Genomic DNA, 12,313 nt, shown 5'->3' with positions numbered 1-12,313 from the left:
AGGCATCAGGCTGAACCTCTGGAGGTCTTCTGTATACTTCCCCACCCCACAGATGGGGTGATGTGACCCTAATGACCTCTGAACACCTCTGAAGGATACTCCAGTAATCCTCAGCACCATAAGGCCCTTGAATTGAATTGCTAGTCAGGTTGGCTGGGAAATACAGGTGTGATTGCACCACCATCCTCACCCACCACTTATTACTCCCTCTTCAAACCCTACAATACATTTGCCATTGGTAAGATCAGTGGATCTTAGCTCCCTTTCCCTCATATTTACACATATTGTATATATGTACAGAGACCTTCATGGTCACTGTTACTCAACATCACTATAAACATTTTCTTTTTAATACAGACCTACAGATGCTGAGACTTCCTGTGTCCCCTTCCTCCTCTAGCTCAGCTACTTCCAATTTTGTTGTTCAAAAACTATTGTAATGTAGAACTATCTTCCCATTGTCTTCAACTATAATTTTAACTTCAAAAGCCCATTTTACTCCTCTTTCTGAGTATCTTATCTAATTAGATGCTTTGATCCAGAGTGTGTGAGCTACCCTAGAGAGAAACTTACAAACCTCATCCTGTAGAAGAGTCTTACTGTATTCCAGGGTGGTGCCTTTCCAGAATGGAAGATCCATGAAGGCTTTGCTAATGGAGATGTGGATCTAGGATGAAAGGATGTACTATACATTTAGGCTGTTCATAGATTAGACATAAAATTAACCCAAGTGCCCAACCTTGGATGAATGAATACATTACAGTACAATTCTATGTAGCTTTATGAAACAATAAAATCATGCAATTTTCAGCAACAGAGAACTAGAAGATACCTTGCTGAGTGAATTAAATCAGAAAGGGACAGATATAGAATGATCTCTCTCTTATATGGGACTTGAAGACACACAACAAAAGACCAAAAGCAACATAATAGGAGAGATGATCCACACAATTGAGTCAAGGGGAGGGTGGGTTAGGAGAGAGTGTTGGGGTCCTTGGAAGACAGGTTTGTTACTCTAATAATGAGTGAGGTGTTAGATTTATTTTCATGAGAAGCCATTATTAACATTACTGAAAATCATAGACTCAATTAAAAAAAACTTCAAATATTAGATATAAATCCATCCAATATAAAATCTTTATTGCTCTGAATTTTCTCTTCCTTTATCCTAATACTTTTGGATAAAAGTAACATATCTTTTGTCAAAAGCAGCATATTGAAAGTAACATAAAGATTTATTTAATTTAGGACATGAGTCTATGCTCTTGAAAAATATTCTGGGGCTGGAGAGATAGCATAGAAGTAGAGCGTTTGCCTTGCTTGCAGAAAGACGTGGTTCAAATCTCAGCATCCCATATGGTCCCCTGAGCCTGCCAGGGGCAATTTCTGAGCATAAAGCCAGGAGTAACCCCTGAGTGTTTCTGGATGTGACCCAAAAGCCAAAAAAAAAAAAAAAAAAAAGAAAAGAAAAGAAAAGAAAAGAAAAATATTCATATAAAATAAAATTTATTGAGTTAATTTTCTAAATTAGGGATCTTGGTTAATTTCTTAATCTGTAATCTTAATTCTTCCTGGTAGTGGACTAGCATTTATAGGACACAAGTGACTTTGTTAAATATCAAGTGTAATTTACACAAAAAGTGTTGTTTAAATAGTAAAGATAAGTACCATATGATCTCACAATACATGGAATCTAAAACTAATACAAACTCAAACACAGAGAATAGAATGTTTTTTATCAGAAGTGGGCTGTGAATGAAGTGGGTAAAATTTGTCTGAATGAATTTAAAGGTCCAAACTTTCAATTATAAAATAAATAAATCAGAAGGCTATTTAACATTGTATGAAAATAGTTGTAAAGACTATTTTATTGTGTGTTGAAAATCTTTTATGAAAGTAGATCCTAAAACTTCTTACCCTAAGAAAGCAAGAGAACTATTCTGATAGATGTATATTAATGTTCTTAGCCAGGAATCATATTATATTGAGATTTTCCAAGGGAACTACAGATGAAATCAAATAAATGAAGGATCATGGTATGAGATAGGAGGTGACCAGGAAGGTTCTCTGGAAAGAAACAAGACAAGAATGAGAGCACTGTTGGAAAAGTTTGAAAAACATTGATGTAGACTACTCACGAAGTAGATCATTCCACAAACAGCTATCGAATCACTAAGCTATACCCTGAAACTAATACAATGTAAAATGCCAATTATGACTCAATTGTAAGTGTCCATTAAGGATTTAAAGGTACAAAAATGAAAATTACAACACAGTGACATCTCTTTCCTCTATGAAGACAAAGACATAAATTTCAATTTCTCACAGCTTTGTAAATTGGTAGGCCATGGTTTTATGTCTTTGAGGACATTATATTTTGCTACCTTGTCATTCTTCAGGGTTTTTTTTAAATATGTTTAAGGATATGACATTGAAAATAAGAAGGTGGGAAGGTACTGAGACCAAAGGTCTACATAGATAATGTATCATTATTCATATTATTATATAATATGAACTATTATATAATATATTATATAATATATTATTATTATTATTCATCCTGATAAATATGAAATAAATCAATTGAAAAAATATATGTGGCAGGGCCCAGAGAGGTAGCACAGTGGCGTTTGCCTTACAACCAGCCGATCCAGGACCTAAGGTGGTTGGTTCGAATTCCGGTGTCCCATATGGTCCCCCGTGCCTGCCAGGAGCTATTTCTGAGCAGACAGGCAGGAGTAACCCCTGAGCACCGCCGGGTGTGGCCAAAAAAACAAAAACAAAAACAAAAAATATATATATATACACGTGGCAGTAGAAAAGAAGTTTTAATTAATTTCAGAAGAACAGAATATTAGGGAGCCAGTGAAAATAATCTAATACAAACCAGAGAGCTGAAAAAGAAGTAGAGTAAAAGAGAGCACTAAACTAGAAGGGGAAGAGATAAATTCTGAAATTCCCTGGGCTTTTTTTTTTCTTGATAACTGCGTTTCTTCAAGAGCAAGAAGAACCAAAAGAAATGAAAGACAAGATAACTGAAAAACTGAGAAAGAAAGAGGGAGTGGGGGACAAAAAGATAGCACAGCGGTAGGGCACTTGCCTTGCATGCAGCCAACCCAGGATGAACTTGGGTTTAATCCCCAGCATTCCATACGGTCCCTCAAGCCTGCCAGGAGTGATTTCTGAGTACAGAGTCAGGAGTAATCCCTGAGTGCCACCAGGTATGGCCCTCCCCCAAAATAAAGATGAACAAAGAGACCATTGAAAGTCTAAAAATGATAACAATTTGAAAATGTCTAATATTCAGGCAGAGTCTAAGGCTAGGAGTAAGAGTGGAAATCAGAACCAACTGGGTCAGACATTCTAGAAAAAAGTAATCAAATCAATGGCTCAAGGTCAAGTTTGCATCCTGAGAGCATCAGGTCAAACTTTATAGTCAGTTCATGGACAGCATAATATGAATAGGATAAAATAATCATAAGCTTTCGTTAATTTAGTTGCCAATATTAAGTCTCCATATCTATTTCTGTGAACTGCTAGGATTCTTTCAGGAGACCTAAAATAGATAATACTCTTGGCGAGTCATCATAAAAGGACATTCTGCTAAAGTCTGCCTTTGATCACAGAAGCAAAGCAAAATTGCATGAAGATATATCTCTGTGCTAAGTTGTCCACTCTCTAGAAATCTTCACCTGGGTCTCAGTGCTTCCATTATCATGTGTTCCTGCTGTACAGGAACTACATTTGTTACGATAGAAACTACACAAAGTCAGCCTATACCTGAGCCACATAGTGATACCTCTTCAGATTCCAAATGCGGGCCCTGAGAGATAGCACAGGGGCGTTTGCCTTGCAAGCAGCCGATCCAGGACCAAAGCTGGTTGGTTCGAATCCCGGTGTCCCATATGGTCCCCCGTGCCTGCCAGGAGCTATTTCTGAGCAGACAGCCAGGAGTGACCCCTGAGCACCGCCGGGTGTGGCCCAAAAACAAAAAAACAAACAGATTCCAAATGCAAGTTTTGCTGTGGTTTCCTTCTCACAAATAAAACTGAGTTGTCACATCCATTCAGCCACTTCTTGTTATCTAAGGCATACTAGACTCATCTCTGTGAATTTGTTTATTTATCAGTAAAATAAGTGGGTTATAGAATCTCAGGTGAAGGCAGAATTTGAGGATTTAGTGAAGAGATAGGTATCAAGTTATTTGCGTGTGTATATTTTCTCATTAAATGTTATTTCCTCTAGAATGGAATTTGCTACTGATCAGGAGTAAGGATAAGAACTCAAGACACTCAGGAGAACTGAAGTTAAAAGTGCAGAATGGTCAGGACCAGTTGGAACCTTTATAAATAAGTATACACTTCCCTTCCCCAGAGCCAAAGTGGAGGTTCTGTTTTCAAGAGAAAGTCTGAGAAGTAACCTTGCTGAAGGTGAGAAATCCCTCACAAGGTGATTTTGAATAATTGATTATATTTTATTGGAAAGTGTCTATGTGTGTATGTACATGCATATAATATAAAAACATGCATATAAAGGACAGATGGAAAGAAGGAAAGAAGGATGGAAAGAAGGAAGGAGGAAGAAAGGAAAGAAGGAAGGAAGGAAAATGAAAGAAGGGAAGGAAGATATTTTAAGTAGATTAAGTGACTTGCTCAAAGTCCCTAAACCAAAAAGTTGTTGGTCGCCAAAATCAAGACTCCAAAGCTCCTTCTCCCCTTAAAATGTTTCACTAGCTCCTGAGAGGGGTAGGCAGTATATTAGAGATGAGGATAAAATATAGCTAATACAGATAGAACACCATTTGGGGGTTGTTGTGGTTGTTGTTGTTGTTGTTTTTAGTTTTCGGGCCACACCCAGTGATGCTCAGGGGTTACTCTTAGCTTTGCACTCAGAAATAGCTCCTGGCTTGGGGGACTATATGGGACGTTGGAGGATCAAACCATGGTCTGTTCTATGTCAGTGCGTGCAAGGCAAATACCCTACAGTTTGTGCCACCACTCTGGTCCCTTGAATACCTTTTTAAAATCATTACTAAGAATACTATAAATGAATATTAGGCAGATATTGCAGAAAAATATCAAAATATGTTAATGACAGTACTAGTATTAGTAAATATGCCTAATATTCAATAACTGCTAATACATATGGATGCTGAATTTTATATGAATTACTTCATTTCATCTTTACAATTACCCACAAGTTAGATAAAATTATATGTTTTTAATGCTCTAGAATGAAAAATACAAAGTGTAAATAAATTTTAAACCCAGCAAACCAAAATATGTCTGAGCTGAGAGCCTTTCTTGGGGAAAAAGGAGAAAGATGACAATAATATTGGAACACAAGATCAGTTGAAGAGTTTTGTAGAAACAAAATGACCAGGGAAGTTAGAGGTAGTGAGTTCAGAAAGACCTGGTCTCTAGCTCAAGTTAGGGGCTTTTTACAATTAGGTTCAAGCCTACACAACATAATAAACATTTATAATGAAGTCAAAGCCTTTGTTAAGCAAGCTCAAAGAAAGACAGTGGCATTTATGAGTAAGGCAAAAGTATAGTTGAGAACGGAGATAGAAAGAAAAGGTAGGTGCAAGCATTCAGGGAGAAGAATTTCATATGCTTATAAAGAATGAGGAGTGAAGGGAACAGAGTGTGGTTCTGAGATTTGTAAACAAGACAAAGAACCAGATAGGCTTAGAGACAGGAATATTTTTTTTTCTTTCTCCGACAAGGAAAGGGCCCTTCTAACATCACCAGAATATGTCTATGCTGTTGTACTTACTTCATCTGGTACAAATTATTGGTACCTCTGTGGTCAATGTCATGGCAGAAAGCAGCAGCGAGCATGGCAAAGGCTTCAAGGTCTGTATAATATTTCTTTAGTCTTCCTGTCTGAAAAAATAAATATGTGTGTGTGCATTTATGAATGAATACACCTCTATGGTACATTCAGTGAGAACCTACCTGCACAAAGGAGGTAAGATGCAAATATCAGAGCCAAAACCATGGGATTATTTATTTCCTCTCTAGTCATCTACTGCTGGGGGCTTCTAGGATCAGGCCTATGAATTTCAAAAAGACCTCTCAAAAGTAATGGAAGGTGTCCATTTACCAACATGCTCAATTGTAAAATGTGGAAGATGACAGTTATTTATGTTGCCCTGTACCTACCATCAACAAAGTGAACATGGTCTGTCCCACGTTGAATCCATGCCTCCAGTTATGGTATGTGACAGAGCGGTACCCCTTTCTCACAGTGTACATCCATCTGGTAAGAACCTACCACCAATGAAAAGAACCAGCACTCAGACTTTTGAACAGACATCTACAGGCTAGAAAGTCTGTGACCATCTTATCTAAAAAGCTATATTGATCTTATTTTACAGGGTGTAGGTGAATAGATGTACCAAGTTAATAATCATTTAAAATCTAAACTAAGATTCATCTTTTGGACCATAGTAAACATCAGTGAAGGCTGAGCAACTGAATCACACCATATTTGAGGTTAAATACTCTCTTACCTCTATGGGTACTTTGAATTTCTCTACCACATTTATTTCAAAAAACATTCGTAGTCCACACTTAATCAACTCGTGCTCTGTGATGGGAAGGTCACTGAAGTGGAATTCATACAGGTCCACTGTCTGTGGCTCTGGCAAATCCTCTTTCTGTTGAAACAAGCACAGTTAAGTTCAGGTTACTTTAATCCCCCCCCTCATGTGATCTCACATATCTAAAGAAAATAGCCAGAAAACCCACTGAGCAGTGAGTTGTCAGCACTGTTTACATGATTCATGCTTTAAGTAAACCTGAGTAACATTCCTGGTTTTTAAATGCTGAAACTCAATTCTGTAAAGAAGCTTTCTTTAGACAGAATCCAATGCCAAAACCCACTCCAGAAGCTATTTACGCTCTATAGAGCAAAATACCATATTTAATCATAACAGTAGGCATATCTTCTTTTAGTACTCCACTTTCTTTGTTCTTATCCAGAATTATTCAATCTCAATAAATGTTATTCACTATCATTTTGTCATATTTTCTTTCCAAGCTGAGGAATGCTTTACCACTAGGCATCTTTTCATATGTTCCTTTCATGATGAAAAGTTAGTAAGAATTCAGCAGGAAACAAAGGAAGATTATCTCAAAATTAGGACTCCTGGGCCCCATTCACACTTACAAGTAAACCCAAAAATACCATACTCTAATAAAGCAGTTTATCACTTTGGGATAAATGAGAGGTGATAAAATAAATGCTTTGATTAGTGTGATAATTCTGGCATCCAAGGTTCATTCTTTTCTCCTTTCAAAAGCCATACAGTGGAAATGGAATGAGTAAAGGAGGGAGCTACTGTCATCCCACTTGTCTATAAATTGGCCCCTCTGGCCTCCTGCATCAGGCTAACTTACTCTGTGTACTCCCAAAAGGAACAACAGATTCTGGGACCCCTGGGCAGGCTGTCATGGTTTTGTCCTATTGAGTGCCTTATATACTATGCCTTTATTCTGAGGCTCCAATCACATATCATTGTCTTATTTCCTCCAAAAATTGTGCCATGATTTTATGCCTCCATGATTTGGCCAGGCATTATCATCCATATCAGTAGCTTGAGTCCTGCTTTCCCTTTCCACCTCATTGCCATGACTGCCACTTCTGTATTCAATCATCTTCTGCATATGGAATCAGGATCTTGCCTCTTCAAATTTCTCCTGGCTTCAGAAGAAAACCTTGAGAAACAGGTAGTAATTGTGTCTAGTGTGAAGGAGCTGAATGTTTTACTATAATTCTCTAATGCCCTTTGTGTGGCCATGGTATATTCTTAAAGTATTGTGTCTTGAAATTCTTAGAATTTTATGCAGTAATATAATTGTAAATTTATTTATAATTGTAAATTACTCTGGGGGTTGTATGATAGAGGAGAAAAGAAAAGCAGAGGACCATAAAATAACTCTTTGGGGAACAAAAGCATCCTTTACTTTTTATACTTGAATGTTAGAAGGGAAGAGGAAAATCAACAATTATTTGAAAAATTAGAAAGTGTGTCCTAACCATATATTATTAAATTGCATGCTAATAGAAATAAAACATCAAAATTGTGATAAGCTGCTTTTCTTCACAGTTTTCCACGACATCTATATTTAACTTCTCTTTAAGTTCCTAAAATGCAAAAGTACTTGAGGCATGACATTCTTATAAAAGAAAAAATTTCAAAAAAAAAAAAAAAGAAAAAATTTCTGTCTTATTACCTACTCTTATAATCAGTTAACTATATTTAAAGTTTAAGGTATTTAATTTTATTGCAAAGGTGCAAACTACATTCTAGAAGTTGATTTTAAAGTTTTATCAAGGTTGAATCTATTATAATTGATTTCTTCATTTTCTATGAAATAGAAGAAAAACTTTGAGATTGAGATAGAAAATAAGAGTGAGGTGAGGGATGGAGGAAGAAAGAAGTCTTAGATCATGCAAAAAAGGAGTGTCTTATATGATTTTCTATTAGTTTATAATAACTTCTCAATTCTCATGTTTTTTCTTATTCAAAATGTCAGACTCTAGAATCAAATTTCTCTCAAAGTGGCAAGGAAAAAAACTCTCATAGTGGCAAGCAGAACCACAACAGAAGATACTGCCCCTGCAAAATTACATTTACACCTAGGTACACTTGCCAAATGCTATGAGAATAAAAGGAATAGATATCTTTTAAGTAACCATATAGAGGCATGGTTACTGTGTTTGGTCAATGAAAGTAATGAAGGGGGAAATGGAAGAAAGGAAGGGGTATTAAGCAAAATGGTGTGCTTTATAAATAACAGAGTGAACAAATAAAGAAATAACAAAAACTTGCAATATTATTACCTATTCAAGGTTTAAATAAATAAAAGGGAAATGGTGATTTAGTGGCCATGATGTAAGGAAAATGTGAAATGTGCTTGCAGTTACAGCACTCCTCAGTACTTCTGTCATTGTTAGCATAGCTACCAGGTAGCTGCTAGTCAAGAAGAATGCCCGAGATAGAGTGAAGCAAATTAACAACTTGGAGCCAAGCCCAGCTAAAGTAAGTTGAGTCTTTGTCAACTCACAAATACATAGATGAGAAATAGATGTTTATTGTAATATGTTACTTATTCTCATTGTTATGCAGCACTATAAAACAGTAGGTAACTAATACATCTTTCTTCGTGAAAATGTTTGGTTCCCTTGTTAGTTTACTTGAGTCTAAATGTCACTGCTCTAGCTCCAACAGACTCAGGAGCTATGTTTAATTAAGTGCTACCCAAACAAGCTGCCTGGAAATCCAGTTAGAATATGCATACACTGAACTATTCACATCTTTCCCAGACCCTGCTTTTTTTGTCTCCCTGTTTTTGCCTGAGCCTACACCTACTTTTCATTGCTCAAACAACTGAGTAATTAGGTGACTTCCAAAAATTATGATTCGTTACCAGCCAATATCCATAAGCTTGAATTCCCAACTTACCAGAATAGACATGATTTCATCAGGAGTAGCTTTGGTCTGGTTCATGAGCATTTCCTGGGCAATGTTTTTTCTGTTTTCTAGCTTATTCATTTTCTCATAAGTGTCAGTATTTAAAAGGGACCACCCGAGAAACTGTGTGAGAGACTGAAGGGGTAACAGTGTGATTTAATTATCTAAAATTAAAGAAAAATTTATTTGAAGACAGCAATCTAAAAACTTTTCTTTCAGTCTATCTTCTACCATCAACTACTTCTCTTGTTTTAGCCTATTGAAAAATAGTTCCAGACAATAAAATTGGCTGAATCCTTTCAAAGCATACCATGTGCCATATATTCTCATTCTAGGAGATGATTACAAATATCTAATAAAAACATGTATAATCTGAAAATTCAAAGATAGAATTAGAATGAGAGAATGAATGAGAGAAACTAACGTGGAGGTAGTGAAATGAGAAATTGTAAATAGTTTTTGAGTGCTTACTATTGCAATGAAGTTTTATTAAACCAATCATACCTTAGTAAAAGTGTTATTTTTAAAAACCAGGAAAATAGAAATGCACAAAAAATACATATTATATCATATAGGACTCAAGTCTTTCACCCCCCCTAAATCATCATTCCAGAATAACAAGTAATTATGCATCCTTTTATTAATTTTAGTTACTTCTTTTTTATCTTTATTTAAACATTTTGATTACAAATATGATTGCAGTTGGGTTTCAGTCATGTAAAGAACATCCCCTTTCACCAGTGCAAAATTCCCATCACCAATGTCCCAAATCTCCCTCCCCTCCATCCCACACCCACCTATACTCTAGACAGGCTTTCTATTTCCCTCATTCATTCACATTGTTATGATAGTTCTCAATATAGTCATTTTTCTAACTGCACTCATTAATCTTTGTGGTGAGCTTCATGTAGTGAGCTGGACCTTCAAAAAACATTTTTACAATAATTCTCAGAGACAAAATCTTTTTTTAGTTACTTCTATTAACCTATAATTGCACTTACCTCAATAATGTATTCATCATACTCATCAAAAGGTTTTCCATCCTTCCTGTTGTAAAATGTAGCTACAGCCACAATTTCTTCTTTTTTGTTGACAATAGGCAATGATAGGACATTCTTAATTATCCAACCAGTTTCATCTACTGGTCCTTTCTACAAATAATAAGGATGCATAGGTTCTTTTAATTTTAGTTTTGAGATAATGATCAATTCATAAGATGTTGCAAAAGAAATGTATAAAAATGTTCCCTGCATCTCTTCCCAACTTTCTTCAATGATAACTTCTTGTGTCACAATAGTACACACAAATTAGACATTAGTTCAGTTTACTGAACTTGTTCAGATTTCATCAGATTTATATGCAACTATCTGTGCCTATGCAACTTCACAATAGATTGTGAAATCTCTATTAGAATCAAGCTACATGGTGATTCTATCACCACATTAGGTATAAGGCACTAGTCATTTATGCACTAGTCATTTATACCTAATACCACCATATGGTCTTTGCTTACATTTAACTTTAAGGAGATAATCTTCTTCATTGTTAGATGCATAATTCCTACTAATATAAGACTATGACCATGATTCTGTGTCCATAAACTACTCTGGTATACCAGAGTCTCCCAACTCTAAATGAAGTTATTGTTTTTTGTTATTTTTGCTGAGGGTGGTGAAGAATGGTGGGGTAGAGGATATCTGTATTGCCAGGGATCAAACTCAGAGCCTTGCACACGCTAATTTCTGACTGTAAGTTTTCTCTAGATGAAGAGGGGGATCAGGAGAATTGTGCAGGAAGGGATTTATTAAAGTTAAAGGATAAAGGAGAAATTTAAGAGTCTGATAGCAGGTGGTAACCCTTAAGGATCTAACAAAAGCTTTTCTTTTCCTGACTACATTTGCAGTAAACAGCATGGAGAGCCATGGGAAGAAAACAACCAGAAAATCTAAATCTAGGATATGGACTATTTCTAGCCAACATTCACACAGATACATTGCTTCTGGCATTACATTGATCAAGTGTCAGAGAGAATTGGAGTGGCATGGGACTCCCCTCTTGGAAGGCCAAAGTGACCAACATCTAATCTTTTAATTTCTTTCCTTCTCCTCACTGATAGATGGCCATTGGTTCAGTCAAAGTAAGTGGCACATCTCCCTTTGTCTCCTAGTCACTAGAGTAAAAGGCAGTTTTATGTAAGGTGAGTGGTGGGCATGGCTCTTGCCCAACAGGAAGAGGAAAGGCCCAGCAGGGGCCAAGGTTACCTGAAATGTGAAGTACTCATCTGCAGGAGCATTCAGCATGTTACATATCTGTAAATCAAGCAGAGACAACCTGAAACATTATCTGGTGCAGTCACTAAATGTACCAAGTAGAACAAAATAAAGCATGGGAGCAATGAAGGTGAATTATTTAAATATTTTATATCTTAATATTCTCTACCTATAGGCAATTTTTAATTTTTTTAATATTTTAATTTAACACCTTGGTTACAAACATGATTGTGGTTGGGTTTCAGTCATATCAGATGGCACCCCCCCCCCATCACCAGTGCAACATTCCCATCACCAATGACCCAAATATCCCTCCTCCCCTCCCCGCCCCTACCTGTACTCTAGACAGGCTTTCCATTTCCCTCATATATTCTCATTGTTAGGATAGTTCGCAATGTGGTTATTTCACTAACTAAACTCATCACTCTTTGTGGTGAGCTTCATGAGGTCAGTTGTAAAGTCCAGCCCTCCTCTCTTTTGTCTCTGAAAATTGTTAGAAATGTCTTTCATTTTTCTTAAAATCCATAGATGAGTGAGACCATTCTCCATCTTTCTCTCT

General features: G+C 36.4%; 1 protein-coding gene across 1 annotated transcript in view; it reads right to left on the bottom strand.

Annotated features, from left to right (window-relative positions):
- PDE6C (phosphodiesterase 6C) overlaps positions 1–12,313 on the bottom strand; it is an 83,105-nt gene that overhangs the window by 35,568 nt on the left and 35,224 nt on the right. Inside the window, 10 exon segments of the mRNA XM_049790844.1 lie at positions 578–610; positions 612–644; positions 646–667; positions 5,779–5,888; positions 6,168–6,275; positions 6,518–6,665; positions 8,087–8,154; positions 9,476–9,619; positions 10,486–10,635; positions 11,746–11,793. Coding sequence (XP_049646801.1) covers positions 578–610; positions 612–644; positions 646–667; positions 5,779–5,888; positions 6,168–6,275; positions 6,518–6,665; positions 8,087–8,154; positions 9,476–9,619; positions 10,486–10,635; positions 11,746–11,793 — 864 coding nt within the window.

The sequence above is a fragment of the Suncus etruscus genome, chromosome 17 (assembly GCF_024139225.1).
Source record: "Suncus etruscus isolate mSunEtr1 chromosome 17, mSunEtr1.pri.cur, whole genome shotgun sequence".
Lineage (NCBI taxonomy): Eukaryota > Metazoa > Chordata > Mammalia > Eulipotyphla > Soricidae > Suncus > Suncus etruscus.
The sequence above is the reverse complement of the archived record's forward strand: the minus strand, read 5'-3'. Positions and strand labels throughout refer to the sequence as shown.